The sequence below is a fragment of the Aulonocara sp. 'chitande type north' Nkhata Bay genome, linkage group LG18 (assembly GCF_057382095.1).
Source record: "Aulonocara sp. 'chitande type north' Nkhata Bay isolate Kocher_YH1m ecotype deep benthic linkage group LG18, A_spYH_male_GT1.1, whole genome shotgun sequence".
Taxonomy (NCBI): domain Eukaryota; kingdom Metazoa; phylum Chordata; class Actinopteri; order Cichliformes; family Cichlidae; genus Aulonocara; species Aulonocara sp. 'chitande type north' Nkhata Bay.
This window is the reverse complement of record NC_141361.1, coordinates 32,083,966-32,103,202: the sequence shown is the minus strand read 5'-3', so window position 1 is coordinate 32,103,202 and position 19,237 is coordinate 32,083,966. Positions and strand designations below refer to the sequence as shown.

General features: G+C 42.1%; 2 protein-coding genes across 8 annotated transcripts in view; one reads left to right on the top strand and one right to left on the bottom strand.

The window, feature by feature from the left end:
* Positions 1-393: 393 nt before the first annotated feature.
* On the bottom strand, positions 394-15,620 carry LOC147309004 (monocarboxylate transporter 4-like). Of its 2 annotated transcripts, XM_086270976.1 has the most exons (7): positions 15,379-15,619; positions 14,030-14,190; positions 3,227-3,480; positions 3,002-3,145; positions 2,233-2,834; positions 1,912-2,092; positions 394-1,289 (listed from the first exon to the last, which is right to left on the bottom strand). In XM_086270976.1, the coding sequence occupies exons 3-7, from the start codon at positions 3,447-3,449 to the stop codon at positions 982-984; spliced, it is 1,458 nt and encodes a 485-aa protein (XP_086127102.1). In that variant the 5' UTR covers positions 3,450-3,480; positions 14,030-14,190; positions 15,379-15,619; the 3' UTR covers positions 394-981. The 2 variants fall into 2 exon arrangements, with proteins under 2 accessions (XP_086127102.1, XP_086127103.1); XM_086270977.1 differs by lacking the exon at positions 14,030-14,190 and having other exon boundaries at positions 15,379-15,620.
* The window catches only part of ccdc57 (coiled-coil domain containing 57), a 23,917-nt gene continuing 20,014 nt past the window's right edge, over positions 15,335-19,237 (top strand). Inside the window, exon 1 of one of the 6 annotated variants that reach the window (XM_086270966.1) lies at positions 15,335-15,470. The gene's annotated coding sequence lies outside the window, so the exon portion shown is untranslated. Of the gene's footprint in view, positions 15,610-16,622; positions 16,953-19,237 lie in introns of those variants that run through there. The other 5 variants (XM_086270967.1, XM_086270971.1, XM_086270972.1 and 2 more) reach the window with 5 other exon arrangements.

The following is a 19,237-nucleotide window of genomic DNA, read 5'->3' as shown; positions in this document are numbered from 1 at the left end:
ACAGCTGTGATAGGCTCCAGCCCCCCAACGACCCTGATAGGTGGAAGACGGTGGACGGACTTTGATGACCTCAGTGGGTGTCAGGCAAACTTTGAATGGATTGTTAACACTGGGCCACTCTACATGCCTGTTTCCAGTTATGTTTACAGACACAGTGACACCAACGGCAGGAGTTATGTCACATTATTGTAACTGAGAAACGTCACAGCATTGCTCACAATGTGAGGGCGGGGCTGCAATAACCCTGCTGTGCTTTCATATTAAGACTAATCTGTGTTGACGTTTCTCTGATTATTGTTTCATAATGAAGAAAGGTCAGATATTACCAAACACATATAAAAAAAACTCATCTAAACAACATGTAGTGTAAAAATAAATGTCTTGGAGACAGCAGCTAATCAGATATTTTAATTGTCAGGTTTGGATTCAGCACATTAAAATAATAAGAAACAGCACTTTATATGTGAAACAGACGACTGTCCAGCAGAGTAAGACAAGCAGGTGAACAGCAGCAGTATATCGTGAAGCCTTTTATGGGCATGTTGGATGACAACAGCCATTCTTTCTAAATATGTTTCCTGTTCTTGTATAATTTACCAAGAAACCGTTGCACAAATGACCCAGAGGAACCCACAGACTGAGCTGCAAACATGTTCTTTTATTAGCACGTCAAGCTTCACCCTGAAGACGAGCTGCGTCTGCTCACAGACTCGGAGATGTGATTGAAAGCAGCTGTAGGATGTTTTTTACAGATGAATAAGACCGATAACTAAAAAGATGATTCTACACTCAAACTGGTGATGAGTTTTTCCTCTTACAGGTGTGGGGCGTTAGAGCCATTTCAGCTGAAAGCAGCTAGTGAACCTGTGACAGTTGGATATACATTTGTGATCAAATGTCAGTTCTTTCTTTTTTTTACCGTAGCATCAGATCTTTCTGTGTCCTATCGGTACAATTTATGCTATCTCGCTAATACTAATGTTAATTCCCGGTGTCTTCTGGTGCCTCCGTCACAGTCATGTCTTCCTGCACTTTCAAAACACGGACTTTTCCATTTTCTTTTCCCGTCTGCTCCTTTTTGCCTCCATCGTGTTCTTCGTTTGCCGCCTGGTTGAGGCCCTCCAGCTCAGCGGCGCTTACGGCCATCTCAATCTTAGCCTGTCCATCTTCTCGTTCCCTCCTAATGCAAAGAAAGTTCCCGGTGGCAATGACAAAGGCAGATACTGTCACTTCACAGCCCGCCAACAGGAACACGTACATGTACTGATGGGTAGCGTCCAGGAGCCGACCTGGTGGAGAGTGCAACAGTGTTAGTATGAATGTTGTTCATTGTTCCCGTGATCACTTTATAAAAACAAGGAGGATACTAAGAAAGGGACACATGTAACGGTTGGTTTGTGTCCATGCGTGTTAGAAAGATGGAGCAGAGTACATGACCTAGTGTTTGTCACTGACTATGGATGAACCAAGGGTTGTTATTTTTGGTTTTATCTTAAACAGATACACAAAGTCAACATCTCTGTAAAAGACATGACAGCTGATGTTCTTCGGGAAGTGCTGGGACAGCTATAGCTAGCTTAAAAGCATCTGAAGCTCAAACACTTTAAGTCTGGATCTACTCATGTTGGCTGAGGTGATTAAGTAGTAAACTTCACAGTATAAACCCATCCAGAAAAACCCCACCGTACTAGCTTTCTATTATTTTAATAATTATCATTAATATTGTTTTGCATCGAGGGCAACATGGTGGTTGCAACCCTGTCCTCGGACATTTTCCCATGCAGATGTGAAGAGATGCAGATTAAACTGATAATCTGAGGATTAGGTGTTATTATACAGATGAGATATTTTACTCTAAATGTGGGCGGGATGGTAACAGAGAGAGCACCATCATTGCTTGGATACTCTGACCTGCTCCAGGAGGTCCCACCAGCACAGCAACAGCTTCCATTAGCAGCACCAGGCCGATGGCACTGGAAAACTTCTCTTTCCCCACAATGGCCATGAGGACCTCAAACTGAAGTGCTCCAACCATCCCGTATGATATACCAAAGAAAATACAGAAGACCACCAGACCAGCATAGTTCTTTGCCTGAAATGAGACAACAGGTTTCACACTACGTATACGGCCCAGTTTACAATATTCACTTATTACGACCCAGATCTGCAATCATTAAGACAACTTGCCAACTGGAAGCATTCTACTTGAAGAGGACTTGACTGCAATGTTACCTGCGATCCTATGATGTCAGTGCACCCATTGAAGATCATAGCGAAGCTGAAGAGATAGACGCTTCGAGGCCGCACACGCTTCATGCCTGCTATGAGTCCTGATGCAGGTCGGGCAAACATATCAACAAATCCTAAGATCGAGAGCAGCAGTGCTGAGTTGGTGTCCTTGTAGCCAAGGCCTTTAGCATAACTGACCACAAACACAGGCGGCACAAACAAGCCTAGCACCATCACAGAAGCTGCAATGGCATAGATTACAAAACCTCTGTCCTTGAACACACTGAAGTCCAATAGTTTCTTCTTTGCCTTCGGTTTGTCTGCAGCCAGCAGAGTGTTTTCTTCCAGCATCTGGGACTTCTTAGGGGTGGACAGGGGCCGCATGAGAGCACCACAGGCACAGCAGTTGAACAGCATGCCTCCTAGTATAAGGAATCCACCCCGCCAACCATACTGGTTTTGGAGACTCTGCCCCAATGGAGACAGACAGCATAGCGCCACAGGGCTGCCTGCTGCTGCCAAGCCATTGGCTAGAGGACGCTTCTCACTGAAGTAGCAGTTCAACATTATCAGAGATGGCTGGAAGTTCATTGCTAGACCCAGACCTGCAGAGAGACGCAAGTATAGAGAAATGAGTCACATTGCAGGGTTAATGAATCATTAATTGATTATTGGATCAATTATTCAATTAAGACAGACAGACTAGTACTTGCCACTCTGAGCATAAATTTGTTCACAAAGTCTAAATATTTAACACTTTTTGTGACTCTACCTGTAATAACTCCAGTGCAGAGGTAAATATGTGTGATGCTTTTGGCAAAGGAAGCCAGAATCATTCCCACTGAAGCAAAGACTCCTCCAACCATCATCACTGGCCTACAGCCAAATCTGTTGACCAGCACGCTGCACAGAGGGCCTAAGAACACAGGTCATCAGTCAGTACACAGAATACGTGTGCAATCAGTTATTAGCAGTTTCATGTGTTATACTTGGGTACCTGTGCCATATAGCATGGCAAGCAGTATTGAGGAGATCCAAGCTGTGGCACTGTAGCCAACCTCAAACTCTTGAATAAGGTCCTTGAAGAAGATGCTGACAGCCTTGGGGAACGCGTATGAGAAGCCAGTGATGACGAAGCATCCCGCCAACACTGCCCAACCCCAGCCTCCATCTGGCGCCTTCACTCCAGGAGGTCCATCATCCAACACCGCTCCTCCCATTATTTTCTGGGAGCTATGATGAGGTCAGTAACTGTAGACACATTGGTACAAAGCACAGACTTAATACAGCCATCAACCAACTCAATGCAAAAGCTGTGCCACAGCTGCAGATTCTTCAATATGTGAGTAAATCATACTAAACAGACTTTGTGACAAAAAGGAAAAATAAAGCAAACATAAGCTGTCTCTCAGGAGCATCTCCTCAGCCTGCTATGCAGCCTCAGCAAGCTAACAGTGCTGCAAGTTACTGGATCATCAGCACGTACGGCCTTGTCTGGCTGTTTGCTGGTCTGGAGACATCAGCAGTTGTCAGAAATGAATTAAATGTTGCTACCTATCAATCTGTTGGAGGGGTTATAAGGTCATTTCCAAAAATCTGAACTCAATCATGCTACAACAAGGGCAATTTTTTCAAGGAGGAAATCTTCCAGACACTTGCCGATCTTCCAAGTGGATTCTCAGCTAATCCAAGTACAGACCATGCAGTGCTTAGAGAAACCGTAAAGAAACCCTAGAGCTACATTTCAAACTCTACAGTTAAATGTTAAAGTTCATGACAGTACAATCAAACTATCTCCTGTGTCTAACCCAGGGCCAAAATACTAAACTCCTCTTTATTTAAAAAATAATCTCCAGTCAGTTTGTCTGACTCAAGCTTAATGAGCCTTATAATGTCATACAGAGATGCTCTCAGGTGGTAGAGACAGGAGAGCCTTCAGTTTTCAGGCCCCTCTTCTGTGGAACCAGCTTCCAGTTTGGATTCAGGAGACAGACACTATCTCTACTTTCAAGATTAGGCTTCAAACTTTCCTTTTTGCTAAAGCATATAGTTAGGGCTGGACCAGGTGACCCTGAATCCTCCCTTAGTTATGCTGCGATAGACGTAGGCTGCCGGGGGATTCCCATGATGCATTGAGTTTTTCCTTTCCAGTCACCTTTCTCACTCACTATGTGTTAACAGACCTCTCTGCATTGAATCATATCTGTTATTAACCTCTGTCTCTCTTCCACAGCAGGTCTTTATCCTGTCTTCCTTCTCTCACCCCAACCAGTCACAGCAGATGGCCCCGCCCCTCCCTGAGCCTGGTTCTGCCGGAGGTTTCTTCCTGTTAAAAGGGAGTTTTTCCTTCCCACTGTCGCCAAAGTGCTTGCTCATAGGGGGTTATATGATTGTTGGGTTTTTCTCTGTATCTATTATCTCTGGCTGTAGCTCAGGTGGTAGAGCAGGTCATCTACTGATCGGAAGGTTGGTGGTTCGATTCCTAGCTTCCCCTAGTCTGCATGCCAAATATCCTTGGGCAAGATACTAACCCCAAATTGCTCTCCAATGCATCCATCGGAGTATGAATGTGTGTGAATGTTAGCTATAAAGCATTTAGAAAAATGTGCTTTTACGAATGGGTGAATGCACAAGTTGTGTAAAGCGCTTTGAGTGCTCAGATGAGTAGAAAAGCGTTATATAAGAACCAGTCCATTTACCATTATTATAGGGTCTACTGTACAATATAAAGCGCCTTGAGGCGACTGTTGTTGTGATTTGGCACTGTATTAAATTGAATTGAATAAAGCATGACCAAGAGGCAACGATGAGGTGTGGCATGAGGACTATCTTGATGGGTATCCCAGGGACCAGCTGTCATCAAGGTTATGTGGCTTTTTTTCCATTGCCTATGATCAGGAGTGTGCTCATGTCTGCGTTTAAGGAACATCTTCTAGAAACACAGTTCATTTCATTTAGGTGTAGCTGGCTATAGTTGGATAATTAATTTGACTTATTCCAAGTTACATGGAAAAAATAATCACATTTCCTGAATTATTTTTGATCTATTAATTGTCTTTATGAAGTTGTGTTTCTTTTTGTATACCATAAATTAGGCAAGACATTTTCCTTTACAGTGGTGCGCTTTGGCTCTGTTGTCTCACGTCCCTTTTGTTGAACACTTAAAATGAAATTTGGTGTGTGTGGTCCACAATTTACAATAAGTCTGACTGATTATTCAGAGTAAGTATTTCCTTGCTTTGTACCATGCCTGAACACTAGCTTGTGGCTGCGGCAGGAACACCCAGACCTCCCTGTCTCAAAGCCATCTCCTCCAGAGCTCCAATCAAATGTCTCTCAGCAGTGTCTCCTCAGTCTGCCCTACTCTATCTCTAAGGAAGAGGCCAGCCACTGTCACGGCGGGGTACGCCAATGTGATGATGCAGTGGACCCAAGAGCAGAGAGGGAAGGAGGTGGAACTAAGTTTTTTTTAAAAAAGGCACACTGTTTATTTAGGCTGTGAACATGAATACAAAAATAAAGCAGCATGAGCAGTGACAGACTATAATAACTGTGTCTAAACTGTGATAACTATGAATGAACTTTGATAAGACGTGAAGGGACGTACCACAGAGAAGAAGACAGAGGACTTAAATACAGACAGGAGGAAGTGGAAACACAGCTGACTGAAATGAACATAATGACGCTGCAGGGGAAGTGAAACTAAACACACTGAACAAAGAAACACACGACTCTTTCAAAATAAACCAGGAAACACTGAGAGATGTAGACATGAAGACAAGGACAGACTTACAGAAGGGGACATCGATGGAAACCTAAACAAGTATAAAACTCAACTAAATCCTAACTAATAATGGCAACACGATAACTAAGCACATATTCAGCATAAGAACTCAAAATGCTGCGTCACAGACGGTTAGATTAGGAAAGTAGATCTGCAGGTAAATCGAGAGCTCTGCTTTTACACTATGCCCTCTCTCTTTACCACAACGGGCCGGTGCAGGGTCCGGCTCACTGTGGCCACGCCCCCAATAAGTCCGTCAGTTTCTTCTTTCCCTCCCTAGAAATTCTGTCCATAAAAACTGTGCACAGACTCGGTGACAAAGAGCAGCCCTGGAGGAGTCCAACTTACTGCCAGCAATGCAGACCGGGCTCCTGTAACAGTGTACAGGAAACAAATGGCTCGTAGCAGGTCTATAGAACAAAGTGCTGTATGCTTGGAAAGGACAGTATGACCAGGACCAATTCAGAATCATCAGACAACCTAACATGCATGTCTTTGAATAGTGGGCTCTAATTATACTTATATAAATGAGAAACCTTCAATGACTGTGAGAATATGAGCTTGTTGAATTATGACCTTTTGTAAAATTTGAACAAATAAAATGTAAACCTAGGGGGCTTCCGGTGTGGCGGTAGAGCAGTACGGTCGCATAAGTACAGAGCTCCCGCAAGCCAAGTAGATAAACTCCGCTAAAACACGAATTAAAGCGTGAGACAAAACAACTTTGGAAGATGAGCGGAGGGACAACAAAGCAAAGAATAAAAGAACTACGGACACCCAAGGTAAAGACATAAAACACCCGAACAACGAGGACAAGCTAGCACCTGAAGCTAATATGGCCGCGTTTCAAAACGGACTGGATTGTATTAGCAAACAAATTCAATCACTCCAAAACGAATTGAAATCAGACTTCATGACATTCAAAGAAGAAATTACCGGCCAAATGAGACACGAACTGTCTAAATTCAAAGAAGACATCGACCAGCAGTTTAAGAGCATGACTACAGAACTTAGAGAACAAGAAGGGAAATTAGAAGCTGCGCTGACGCACACAGAAGAAATAGAGACGTGGAGCCACGAGGCCAATCAAACCCTGACAGAACTAATGAGAGAACAAAAATCGATGGTGACCAAATTGGATGACTTGGAACTGTGATCCAGACGTAACAATCTGCGGATCTACGGGATACAAGAGGGAACCGAATCTAAGGCAGAATCGCTGGCCCAGTTTCTGGAAGTCTGGCTCAGGGAGGAGCTTAATATTAACATCAACCTCCAGATTCAACACGCACACCGAGCGTTAACCCCGAAACAGCAGCAGGTCTCCCCCCGAGGTCAGTCGTTGTCAATTTCCAACAATTCACAACCAAAGAGATGATACATAAAAAGGTCAATAGTCACTCTGGACGGAAGCAGGGTTTATTTTGACCACGACTATTCGGCAAGAATGGTGCAAGAACGTAAAGCATACGTGAATATCAAAAAGATATTAAAGAAAGAAGGCATCCGCTTCCAGACTCCTCTCAGCAAGATGCAAGTCCATTGGCCAAATGGAGTGAAAACGTGTGGCAAAGCAGAGGAGGCTGCTAACGACCTGCAAGCGAGAGGATACAACGTGGAAAAAGGGATAAACAGCCAGGAGAGAGAGAGAGCACAGAGGGAAGTCTGTCAACCGGGGCAGCGACATGGAAACCGGTCCGGCCCACGTTTGCTGGGGTGGCTCGCAGGCGAGCTCGTGAGAGACTTCAAGAATTTCAGCATAACAATAACCATGCATGAGAGGCGTATATGGAGACGTATGACAACAAGATGGATTTAAGGTGTGTCTGGTAGGATTACATGGAAACACAAAGTTGGCTAGGGATGGACTATATAATATAATAATAAGGACTAGTATGAGTGTGACAATCTTTCGTGAGTCATATCTCATTACTGGAGGGGGGCCCTTTCAATATGAGAGACATACCCCCCAAAAACAAAGAGAGGAACAACAGGTGGGGAAGGTGGCTGGTACCTCTTTATTGAAGTCCTCTTATCTGTACAAAGTTAAACTAACTTGTAACTTGTTAATGAAAATGTTTTGTTTAAACAAGGGTTCAATGGAGTGCCTGTGGGGGTCTCAAAAGACAGCCAGTAAATCACAAAAGGATAATGCTCACTACACATGAAGAAATAAAGTGTATGTCCTTAAATGTTAATGGAATCTTTAACCCAGTTAAAAGGGCCAAGATTATGACTAAACTGAAAAAGGAGAAGACACAGATAACTTTCCTACAAGAAACTCATTTATCAAAAATAGAACATGAAAAACTGAGGAAATTTGGGTTCAAAAACACCTTTTACAGCTCTCACACAAACTCTAGGAAAAGAGGGGTTGCAATTCTGATAACTAATTCCCTTAAGTTTCAATCTCACAAAGAAATAAAGGATAAGGAAGGTAGATATGTTATAGTGAAGGGTGTGTTTCATCAAACACTGGTCACATTGATGAATGTGTATGCCCCCTGAAAGTAATAAGGAATTCTTCACATTAATTTTTGATATTCTTGTGCTACAAGCAGAAGGTATGTGCATATGTGGAGGAGATTTCAATGTGATATTAGATAGTCATTTGGACACAACCAGCCTGAAGAAAAATACAAATTCAATCCCAAAATTAGTAAGACATACATTGGAAGACACTAACTATTTTGATGTCTGGAGAGCTTTCCATCTGCTACAGAGGAATTATAGTCATTATTCAGCAACACATTATGTATATTCAAGAACAGACTACTTCTTTATGCAAAAAGGGAATAGAGATATAATAACAGATTGTTGGATTGGAGTGGCAGATGTGTCGGACCATAGTGCTATCTACTTAAAAATCTATCTTAAAGGTAGACCAAAAAACACAATATGGAGACTAAATGTGGGGCTATTAAACAATAAATCTGTGGTAGAACAAATACAAAAAGATGTCAAAACATATGTAGAAGAAAATGACAACGGTGAAAAAGATCCAGTTTTTCTATGGGACTGTTTGAAGGCAGTTATACGTGGGAAACTAATCGCAATATCAAGTAACCTTAAAAGAGAAAGGATGAAGCAATATAACGAGTATGTAGTTGAAATGTCACAATTGGAGAATAAACACAAACGCAAGGTAGATGTCAAGATACAACAACAAATGAAAGATATTAAGAAGAAAATTAATAATTTACTCTTATATGAAACAGAAGTAAAAGCAAGATATGTAAAACAGAGCTACTATGAATCAGGCCCTAAAGCTGCACGGCTATTGGCAAGATGTTTACAGAAACAACAGTCAACAAATTGTATAATTCTAAGACAGAACAAATGGCACATAACCTAGAAGAGATAGAAAGTATCTTTACCGATTATTATAAGGACCTGTATACCCAAAATGCACTTACTAATAATGACCTAAATGATATCAAAACATTTTTAGATGCCTTAGATCCACCCTCTATTGGAACAATACAAAATGATCGCATGACAGCAAGCGATTGGAAAATTAAGAACAAACAAGGCACCAGGCAGTGATGGGTTTCCTGCCGAATGCTACAAGAAATTTGAAAAAAGAATTGATACCCTTACTCCACCAGACTCTTAATTGGACTCACACTAAACATGTGATTCTCTCCTCTTGGAGGGAGGCAATTATCACGTTGCTGCCAAAACCACAAAAACAAAGAGAATACTGCCAAAATTACAGGCCTATATCAGTGTTAAATGTTGATTATAAAATCGACCCTACAATCCTATCAAATAGGCGTCAGTCGTTTATACCAGACCTGATAGATGAGGACCAAGCAGGTTTTGTCAAAAATAGACAGGCACAAGACAATATTAGAAGGACCCTACACATCATACACCAAATACATAAAGACAAGATACCGGCTGCGTTGATAAGTTTAGACGCAGAAAAAGCCTTCGATCGAGTCAGCTGGGACTTCCTGTACCTAACCATGGCAAAGTTCGGGTTCACTACGAAATCAATCCAATGTATTAAATCTCTCTATGACAAACCGACTGCAAGACTAAAAGTTAACGGCTCATTGACAAAGACGTTCCAAGTAGAGAGAGGAACTAGACAGGGTTGCTGTTTAAGTCCAACCTTATTTGCCTTGTATATTGAGCCATTGGCACAAATGATTAGACAAGACGCCCTAATAACAGGAATAGAAATCAATAAACAAGAGCATGTAATTAGTCTATTTGCTGATGACGTGTTGATAGCCCTCAAAAACCCCACAAACTCTTTTATGCAGCTCACAGAAATGTTAGGAAAATTTGGTACGCTTTCTGGCTACAAAGTAAATATACTTAAAACTCAAGTTCTAATGTTTAATTGTACACCAACTCAAAATCTTAAGGAATGGGAAATAAAGTGGGAGGCAAAAACCCTTAAATATTTAGGTATAAATATAACCAAAAACTATGCCAAACTATATCAAAGTAACTATGGACATATAAATAACAGGATAAGGCAGGATATGGAAAGATGGAATACATATCCGTTAGGATTTAGTGACAGGATAAATGTGATAAAGATAAATAGCTTACCACGATTGTTATATTTATTCCTCTTTTTTCCGATAAGCATATTCTCAGAATGGGATAAGTATATATCTAGATTTGTCTGGGAAGGCAAGCGGCCAAGGGTACGATACACTACTTTACAGCTTACTAAGGAGAAAGGAGGAATGTCGCTTCCTAATTTAAAAGAATATTTTCGTGCTGCACAGATACGCCAGATAACATATTGGTGTAGTGATGATTACGGGGCTCGCTGGAAGGATGTGGAGCTCTCCACACTCAATGTCCCAATTCAAACAAACATGGGTATAAAAAAGACCCCTGAATACATAACTAAAGACCAAGATAGGAACCCGATAATATCCTTTACATTAAATGTATGGTATGACACAGTAAAGGAGTTCAGGATTGGCAAAGAGCTTGGTTTGCTAAAATGGATAGCCTTCGATGAAGAATTTAGACCAGGAAAATTGGATCTTGGTTTTAAAAATTGGAATGAAAAGGGAATCACAGCAATTTGTTTATTAATCAAAAAAGGAGAAATTAAAAGTTTTGAAGAATTAAAACGGGAATACAACTTAAAAAACAAGGATTTTTTCAGATACTTACAGGTGAGAGATTACTTTAATAAAAACATAAAAATAGAGGAAGACAAAATCCATCCTATTATAAAAATAATTATGCTAGCATATAAAAGTGTTATTCCAAAAACAGTGTCTACAATGTTTGATGGAATCAAGACAGGACTCAACTGTATATGTTAAAGTAAAATGGGAAAGAGAGCTGAGTGAAGAAATCACTGAGGTGTGGTATGAAACATGGAAAGAACATAAGAATACAGCTCAGTCATTGAGGTGGAGAGAATTCATCTGGAAAAATCAAATTCGCTACTTTATTACACCTAAGATTAAAAATAAACAAACCAATACACAACAACAATGTTGGAGGCTGCGTGGATGGGATGAACCAGACCATACACACATTTTCTGGAAATGCAGAAAAATTCACACTTTCTGGGTCAAAATTCACTCAGCTCTCTGTGATATATCAGGTTATACAATTCCCAGAACCTGCCTTGTTTTGTATCTAGGGTACTTGGAAGGTACTGTAGATGTAAAGGATCGATACCTGGCTCAGATTCTCCTTTTGGCAGCAAAGAAGGCCATCACCAAAAACTGGCTTAAGACAGAAACACCAGGAAAGCAGCAGTGGTAGCAATGGTGGAGGACATTATGGAGATGGAGAACTTTACATATAAACTGAAATTGAAGGAAGAACGCTTTTTGAATGACTGGGGAAAATGGTTAACGTACAACAAAAAAAAAGAGAGCTGAATGAAGATAGACAGAAAAAAGAGAATTTGAAATGAATGAATGAAATGTTTGACACCGCAGGCATGTTTCCTTTTCTTTTCTTTTACTTTATCTTATTTTTCTAATTACCATTATATATGTGTATTAAATATATATATATTGTGACTCTCTTAGTATTCTGTTTTTCTGAAGAAACTGTATGTGTACTTGGGTTGACCGTGGCTCAGGGGGTTGGGAAGCGCATCTGTAACCGGAAGGTCGCCGGTTCGATCCCTGGGCTCTCTGTCCTGGTCGTTGTGTCCTTGGGCAAGACACTTTACCCTACTTGCCTACTGGTGTTGGCCAGAGGGGCCGATGGCGCGATATGGCAGCCTCGCTTCTGTCAGTCTGCCCCAGGGCAGCTGTGGCTACAACCGTAGCTGCCTCCACCAGTGTGTGAATGTGAGAGTGAATGAATAGTGGTATTGTAAAGCGCTTTGGGTGCCTAGAAAAGCGCTATATAAATCCAATCCATTATTATTATTACTAGACAGGAGAGTTGTTCAAATAAATAAAATAAAAAGTAAAAAAAAATGTAAATCTAAACAGCAGGAAATGTCGATAAAGAACAGAATGACTGTTTAACTGGCAGGGACAGTTTGTATTATGTTAGAAGCCAACGAGTCACACACATGTGGATAGAAACTGGTCTTCCTGTTCCTACATTAGACATGAGAAAACTCAGGACAGCAGGGCCCAGAATCGAGCATGTTAACGGGAACTGTTTGCCACGGTGGGCTTTCTTTCAACAGACCAAAAGAAAAAACAAAAACCTTCTAGATGTTCTGGTACAGAATTAAAAGTCTGTTGCAACATCTCTGCCACCATAATCTGTGATTCTCTGCACAGATACTGTTGTTTCTTCAGCCCAGTGTCGTCTATAATATGTGAAACATATGTCAACGTATCCCTCATGAATGATATCAAGTCATCTTGAGCCACAAACAACAATCCTGCAGCTCCGAGCTCCTTAGAATGGTAATGGCCTGTATTTGTATAGCGCTTTACTAGTCCCTAAGGACCCCAAAGTGCTTTACACATCCAGTCACACACACATTCACACACTGGTGATGGCAGCTACATTGTAGCCACAGCCACCCTGGGGCGCACTGACAGAGGCGAGGCTGCCGGACACTGGCGCCACCGGGCCCTCTGACCACCACCAGTAGGCACCACCAGTAGAATACCACGACCTTTGGCAGTGACGTTAATATATCCTTTTATTTAAGCAGTTTTAAAAAAAAATCATTGACACTAAAAATATCTTTTTTAAGAGTAATCAGGATAGCAGATATTGCAAACATATTTTAAGTGGACAGAAAGACCAGATTGGTTATAATGTAAGTACAATCACACAAAGTCAAAAAGATACTTAAAAAACATGGAACCTTTAAATTTGATATAAAACTCTTTTGTAAACCCTGCTCACCGAACATAAGTAAAGACATAGAAAACTCACGGAAACATTGGAAATCAGTTTTTGGCACAAACCGGTATCAGTGATACAGTCGCTGTATGTGCGGCGAATATAGTGGAAACCGGCAGTGCAACAGCAACATGGTGTCTATGTATACAAGAAATTTATTACTAAGTTGGTTATTCCAAACAGCATTATTATTATTATCTTGAAATCAGTCAGATACGGACGAGTCAACCTGGTGAAAACGCTGCACGTCTATGTAGCTGCTGAAGTCTCAGCGACTCAGGACACGAGCAGACACTTTCTGTCTAATCGCCTACTTTTGTGCTGCTTCCCATAATTTCACACGAGGGGAACGAGCCAGTGTTCACAGAGTACATTCTCAGTAGCTACATGTCCCATATATGCTTTTCTACATTGTGCTGATGCGCTTTAATAGACTGAATGACCAAAAACTAAACTTGGTGTGATGCATGCAGCTGGGCACACATGCGCCTGACTGGAGCAATAAGAGCTTCAGCTTTCAGTGCATCACGCAGACCTGAGATACACCTGAGCTCCATCACTCTGAGAGTTTAAAGTCTATTTGAACTTGTATTAAACTGTGAAGCAGTCGCTGCGCGCCCCACCTGTAGCACCCAGTGATGACGACAATCACAGCAGAGTGTGAAATGAAACAAATATCGCTCATCGATCACGTACCTGCTGAGATGCTGTCTGCGTCTGGCGGCTGGACTTCCTCGCATGAGCGCGCGTCCGTTGTTCGTTTTTATTGAAGCATGACGCGCACACGGAAAGCCTAAACCACGCCCCGCTTTCAGATCCACACTGCAGGAAACCGGACTCCGCTCCAAGTCAGGGATCTGTACCAGCACCAGCACAACAAAGCTCAGAAGACTCCTCCTGATGACGCCGGTGCTGTCCCAAAAAGTGATCGTCTTCCAAAAACTGATTTCCGGTATTTGCCAAAAACTGATTGCTCGTATTTAAATTGCTATAAGTAACTTATTGGGCTATAATATGTGAAACATATGTTAAATGCATCCCTTATGGATGACATAAAGCATAGGTGTCAAACTCTGGCCCGTGGGCCAAATTTGGCCCGCAGCCTAATTACATTTGGCCCGCGAAGCCATACCAAATTCCTATTAGAGCTGGCCTACTGGTATTATACAGCTAATATATATATTGCTTAGTATTAAGCTTTGTTTGTTCCATATTCAGTTTTTCAGCAAAGCGTGTTTGAGTTCATAAGAAAAGATTCATTCTTATATCTAGAGGAAGATTTGTTTTTCAATAAATATTAATGTTAGCCCAGTTTGGAATTTTGGCCCAGTGTGTATTTGAGTTTGACACCCCTGAAAGTCATCTTGAGCCACAAACAACATTCGTGTAACAAGGTAGAAGCCGCAATCAGTTTTTGGCAATGACTTTTACGTAACCTTTATTTATGCAGTTAAAAAAATCTCATTACCATTAAAAATGTCTTTTGTAAGAGTAAGCTGGCCAACAGGACAGCAGAAACGGCAGCAAATATTACAATAGTTCAGTAAAAATATTTTAAGTGAGGATAAAGGACCGGATTGGTTATAATGTAAGTACAATAACACAGAGTTGTAAAGATACTTGAAAAACAGATCATTTTTTAATTCTATATATAACCCCTTTGTAAACCGTGTTCGCCGAAGTCTGTTTACGAACATACGTAAAGATATTGCACAGAAAAAATACACAGAAACATTGGAAATCAGTTTTTGGCACAACACCGTGCTCCATCAGAACTATGTCAGGGTGGCGCTCCGTGATGCTGAGCACTGATCACTGCAGGTGGGACATGACTGTTATATGTATTAATGTAATGGCACTTCCGAGCTGTCACTTCTAGAAGAACACGAAGTCCGTGCTCCACTGTCCTCATCGCCCATCTGTCATCTCATACCAAACACAACATCGCACACAGTCTTGAACCCACAGCAGTAAACAGGAACCATGTCATCGCTGTAGCCGGGGAGCAATTTAGCCGACGCACGGTTTCCATGGAAACCGCTTACCTCGCAGGGGAATAAGCCAAAAAGTTCACGCCAGCTGTGACATGGTGACTGCATGAAGACCAGGCCTGCAGGTGTGCACGTAGCTGTTTAAGGTAACCCAACGATAGGCGGATGTGTGAGCGCGTGCTCGTTACGTCTTTGCACTTCCTGTTTTCATCCGGTAACAGCAGGTTCAGGGACCGGGCTGTCTCTGCGCTCGCGGCAGGAGTGATGCACCGGCTACAGCACACTGTGAGTGTAAAAGTTATACGTTTGTAACTTTGTCTCTGCGGCTGCGCACCACGACTGTGATGGAAACAGCCACTGACGTCATCATTAAAGTGGTGACCACCATAATACCGCTATAAATCTGTATATGACATACAGCACCCAGCTGTTCAGCACATGCGCACAGACAACAGTCAGAGTCACAGAGCTGGACCTCTGAAGCTGAAACCCCAGGACAGCAGCCTGAGTCCTGGAGAATATTGGACTTGAAACAGTACAGCTGTGTAGTACTGTAGCTGTGTAGTACTGTAGCTGTAGCTGTGTAGTACTGTAGCTGTGCAGTACTGTAGCTGTAGCTGTGTAGTACTGTACTGTAGCTGTGTAGTACTGTACTGTAGCTGTGTAGTACTGTAGCTGTAGCTGTGTAGTACTGTACTGTAGCTGTGTAGTACTGTACTGTAGCTGTGTAGTACTGTAGCTGTAGCTGTGTAGTACTGTAGCTGTGTAGTACTGTACTGTAGCTGTGCAGTACTGTAGCTGTAGCTGTGTAGTACTGTAGCTGTGTAGTACTGTAGCTGTAGCTGTGTAGTACTGTAGCTGTGTAGTACTGTACTGTAGCTGTGCAGTACTGTAGCTGTGTAGTACTGTAGCTGTGCAGTACTGTAGCTGTAGCTGTGTAGTACTGTAGCTGTGTAGTACTGTACTGTAGCTGTGCAGTACTGTAGCTGTAGCTGTGTAGTACTGTAGCTGTGTAGTACTGTAGCTGTAGCTGTGTAGTACTGTAGCTGTGTAGTACTGTACTGTAGCTGTGCAGTACTGTAGCTGTGTAGTACTGTAGCTGTGCAGTACTGTAGCTGTAGCTGTGTAGTACTGTAGCTGTGTAGTACTGTACTGTAGCTGTGCAGTACTGTAGCTGTAGCTGTGTAGTACTGTAGCTGTGTAGTACTGTAGCTGTAGCTGTGTAGTACTGTAGCTGTGTAGTACTGTACTGTAGCTGTGCAGTACTGTAGCTGTGTAGTACTGTAGCTGTGCAGTACTGTAGCTGTGCAGTACTGTAGCGGGACACGTGGTGCATTGGGGAGACCAATGTGTGACTGATTACTGTCATTGTGAAAAATGAAGCTGTTCCCGTCTTTCACGTGTCTCACGGTGGATCAAAATCTGTGTAATTTGGCATACTTCAGCGTTTTCTCCCTGTTTCCTGTTTCTTTGACGTTTTTTGTAGTCAGTGAAAGAAATGGGAACAAATGCAGTGTTTTTCCAACAGGCTCCTTGTAACACAGTAGAACAGGTACAATCTGACATTGATTCTTTTGTAAGTGTTATCAGGACCCAGCTGCAATGGTCCAGCTTTGAGGGCCAAGACCGTGAGTTTCATTCTTCTTCTTGGCTCTATACAGTTTTTGTTTGCTTACTTATTTACTGCTGTTATGTGTCGACACAACACTGGTTCATACCTTCAGTTAGAGACTTTTTGTGTTTGAATGATTCATACACAGAGTTAATGAGATTGTTAGCTGCACCATGGAGCTGGAAGTTACCTGGAATCCTCTGAATGAGTAACCAGGTTAGATAGATACATAACAAGGACCTTGATCCTCAAAGAGACTCAACATCATCTGTTTTTGGACGTAGTCTGAAAACACACCACAAAAAAAAAAGTTACTAATCCTTGTTGCCCAGCACTCAATCAGACATCCACAACAGTGAGCCGGTGCAGCGTATCCATTAGAGTCTAATGAGCTCGGAAAGTAATCAGCTGACTGACTAGAAGTGAAGAAGCTGTTGGGCTGAGAGGTGAAGTGCAGTCCCTTTCTTCCTGACCTCCTTAGAAAACCACGACCTGGATGGAACGAGGACAACTTACCAGGCAGAGGAGGCGTTATCCCCTCATGTAGTTATTTTTCCAAAGTGACAAAACCTGCACTGCATGTAAATTCAGTTCAATTCAATTTCTATAGCACCAAATCACAGCGGCAGCCTCAAGATACATCAAGCTGCAAGGTAACGATCCTACAGAGAGAAACTCCGTCCACCAAACGACCCGCTGTGAGCACTTCTCACTGACGTCGAGTTATTTGCTTCAGGTTTTAGTCACATCCGTCCTGCAGGTCTAATGAATGGAGTTAAAGATGGTTTATTTGTTTGCTGCAGATTGTGTGCAGCTCAGAGGTGTTTTTCACACCTTATTTTCAATAACACAAGAATTATGGAGATCAGGTTCATTCAAGCCTTAACAGAATAAAACGACTTTTCATTCACAGAGTAACACAAAGATCAAACCGTGTGGACCTGAAACGTCAGTATCTCAGCCTCATTTTAAACAACACTTACTGACGTGTGTATAAAGCTTTCATGCATCGCATCTCATGGTGCTGACAACATAAGGTGGACAGAGAAAGTACGCTTTATTAATTCTGTTTGTGGCAGCGGGCCATAAAAAATCAGACCTAGGGCCATGATTGGCCCCTGGGCTGGACTTTGGACATCCCTGTTGTAGCTTCTCATTTATTGGAGAGTCAATCAAGGTGAATAAACAACTTACCTGTCTGCAAAGAAGTTTTAATTAACAAGCATGTGGCACAGTGTAAAGAGGAGGACAGTGATTTCATTACAATTAGGATCTGTGTGTGTGTGTGTGTGTGTGTGTGTGTGTGTGTGTGTGTGTGTGTGTGTGTGTGTGTGTGTGTGTGTGTGTGTGTGTGTGTGTGTGTGGTCATCTTTCTTCTTAGAGGCGCTCTGTGTCTTTATATAATGCAAAGGTTTGTACACTGGCAGCACCACATGAATGTGAAAGCAGTGATATGTTTAATCCTAATAATGATTAATTGTCTTGACTATAGTCGTGCAGCTATAGATATAAAAAAACTGTGACTGCATTTATGATTATTGTTATGTACTTTACAGATGTTGTGGTCACTCTTGTGATATTAAGCCAGGCGAGGTTTTATAGAACATGAGCTGGTTATGGGCACGCTGTAGCATGCTGCAGGCGCGGGACATGAAGCATGTGGAGTGGAAAGCTGTGCTTTAAAACAAACATTTTTTTCATTGTATTTAAACTGCACCTCATGATAACAATCATCTCAAGGCTCTTTGTAATACGATCACATGATCCTCTATGAGCCCGCTGACAACTGCGAGGAAAGAAGTCCCTTTCAACAGGAAGTGTCCTCCTACAGATGCAGGGTCAGTAAGGAGAGGACAGAGAGGTGAACTATAGAAATGCATGAGTGAAAACAGGTGAGTGAAGAGGAAACGCTCAGTGCATGGAGGCAGTCGGCCTGCAGCCTGAGGCCATAGCAGGATAGCTGACCCAGCCAAACTCCAGGCTTCATCAGAGCGATTGAAGGCTGATCTTTAAAGTAGAGGCTGTCTGTCTCCTAAACTTAGACTAGCTTTCAGCTCCATGTCTGATAGAAATCTGTAATAATGTGAGAATATTTGTTTCATGTTCTGAGAAGGATGATGTGAAAACATGTGAACGTGTAACACCAGAACAATGTTGGTGTTGGAAATAATGAAGTAAGACCAGTGTAGCCGTGTGTTTGCAGTTACTCAGCAGTCGGGCTGTTCAGAGTGGGACGCTCATCAGCACTTTTTCATGTTTCTCTTTGTCATGATGAACTCGATTTGAACTTCTCTTTATTTG

Bases quoted from the DNA above. Each gene is read 5' to 3' on its own strand.
- LOC147309004 (XM_086270977.1), bottom strand. From the start codon at position 3,449: ATGGGAGGAGCGGTGTTGGATGATGGACCTCCTGGAGTGAAGGCGCCA. The intron at 2,835-3,001 runs GTAGAGTCACAA...GTCTCTCTGCAG, and splicing joins CTGCACTGGAGTTATTACAG to GTCTGGGTCTAGCAATGAAC. The intron at 2,093-2,232 runs GTAACATTGCAG...GTCTCATTTCAG, and splicing joins CTGACATCATAGGATCGCAG to GCAAAGAACTATGCTGGTCT.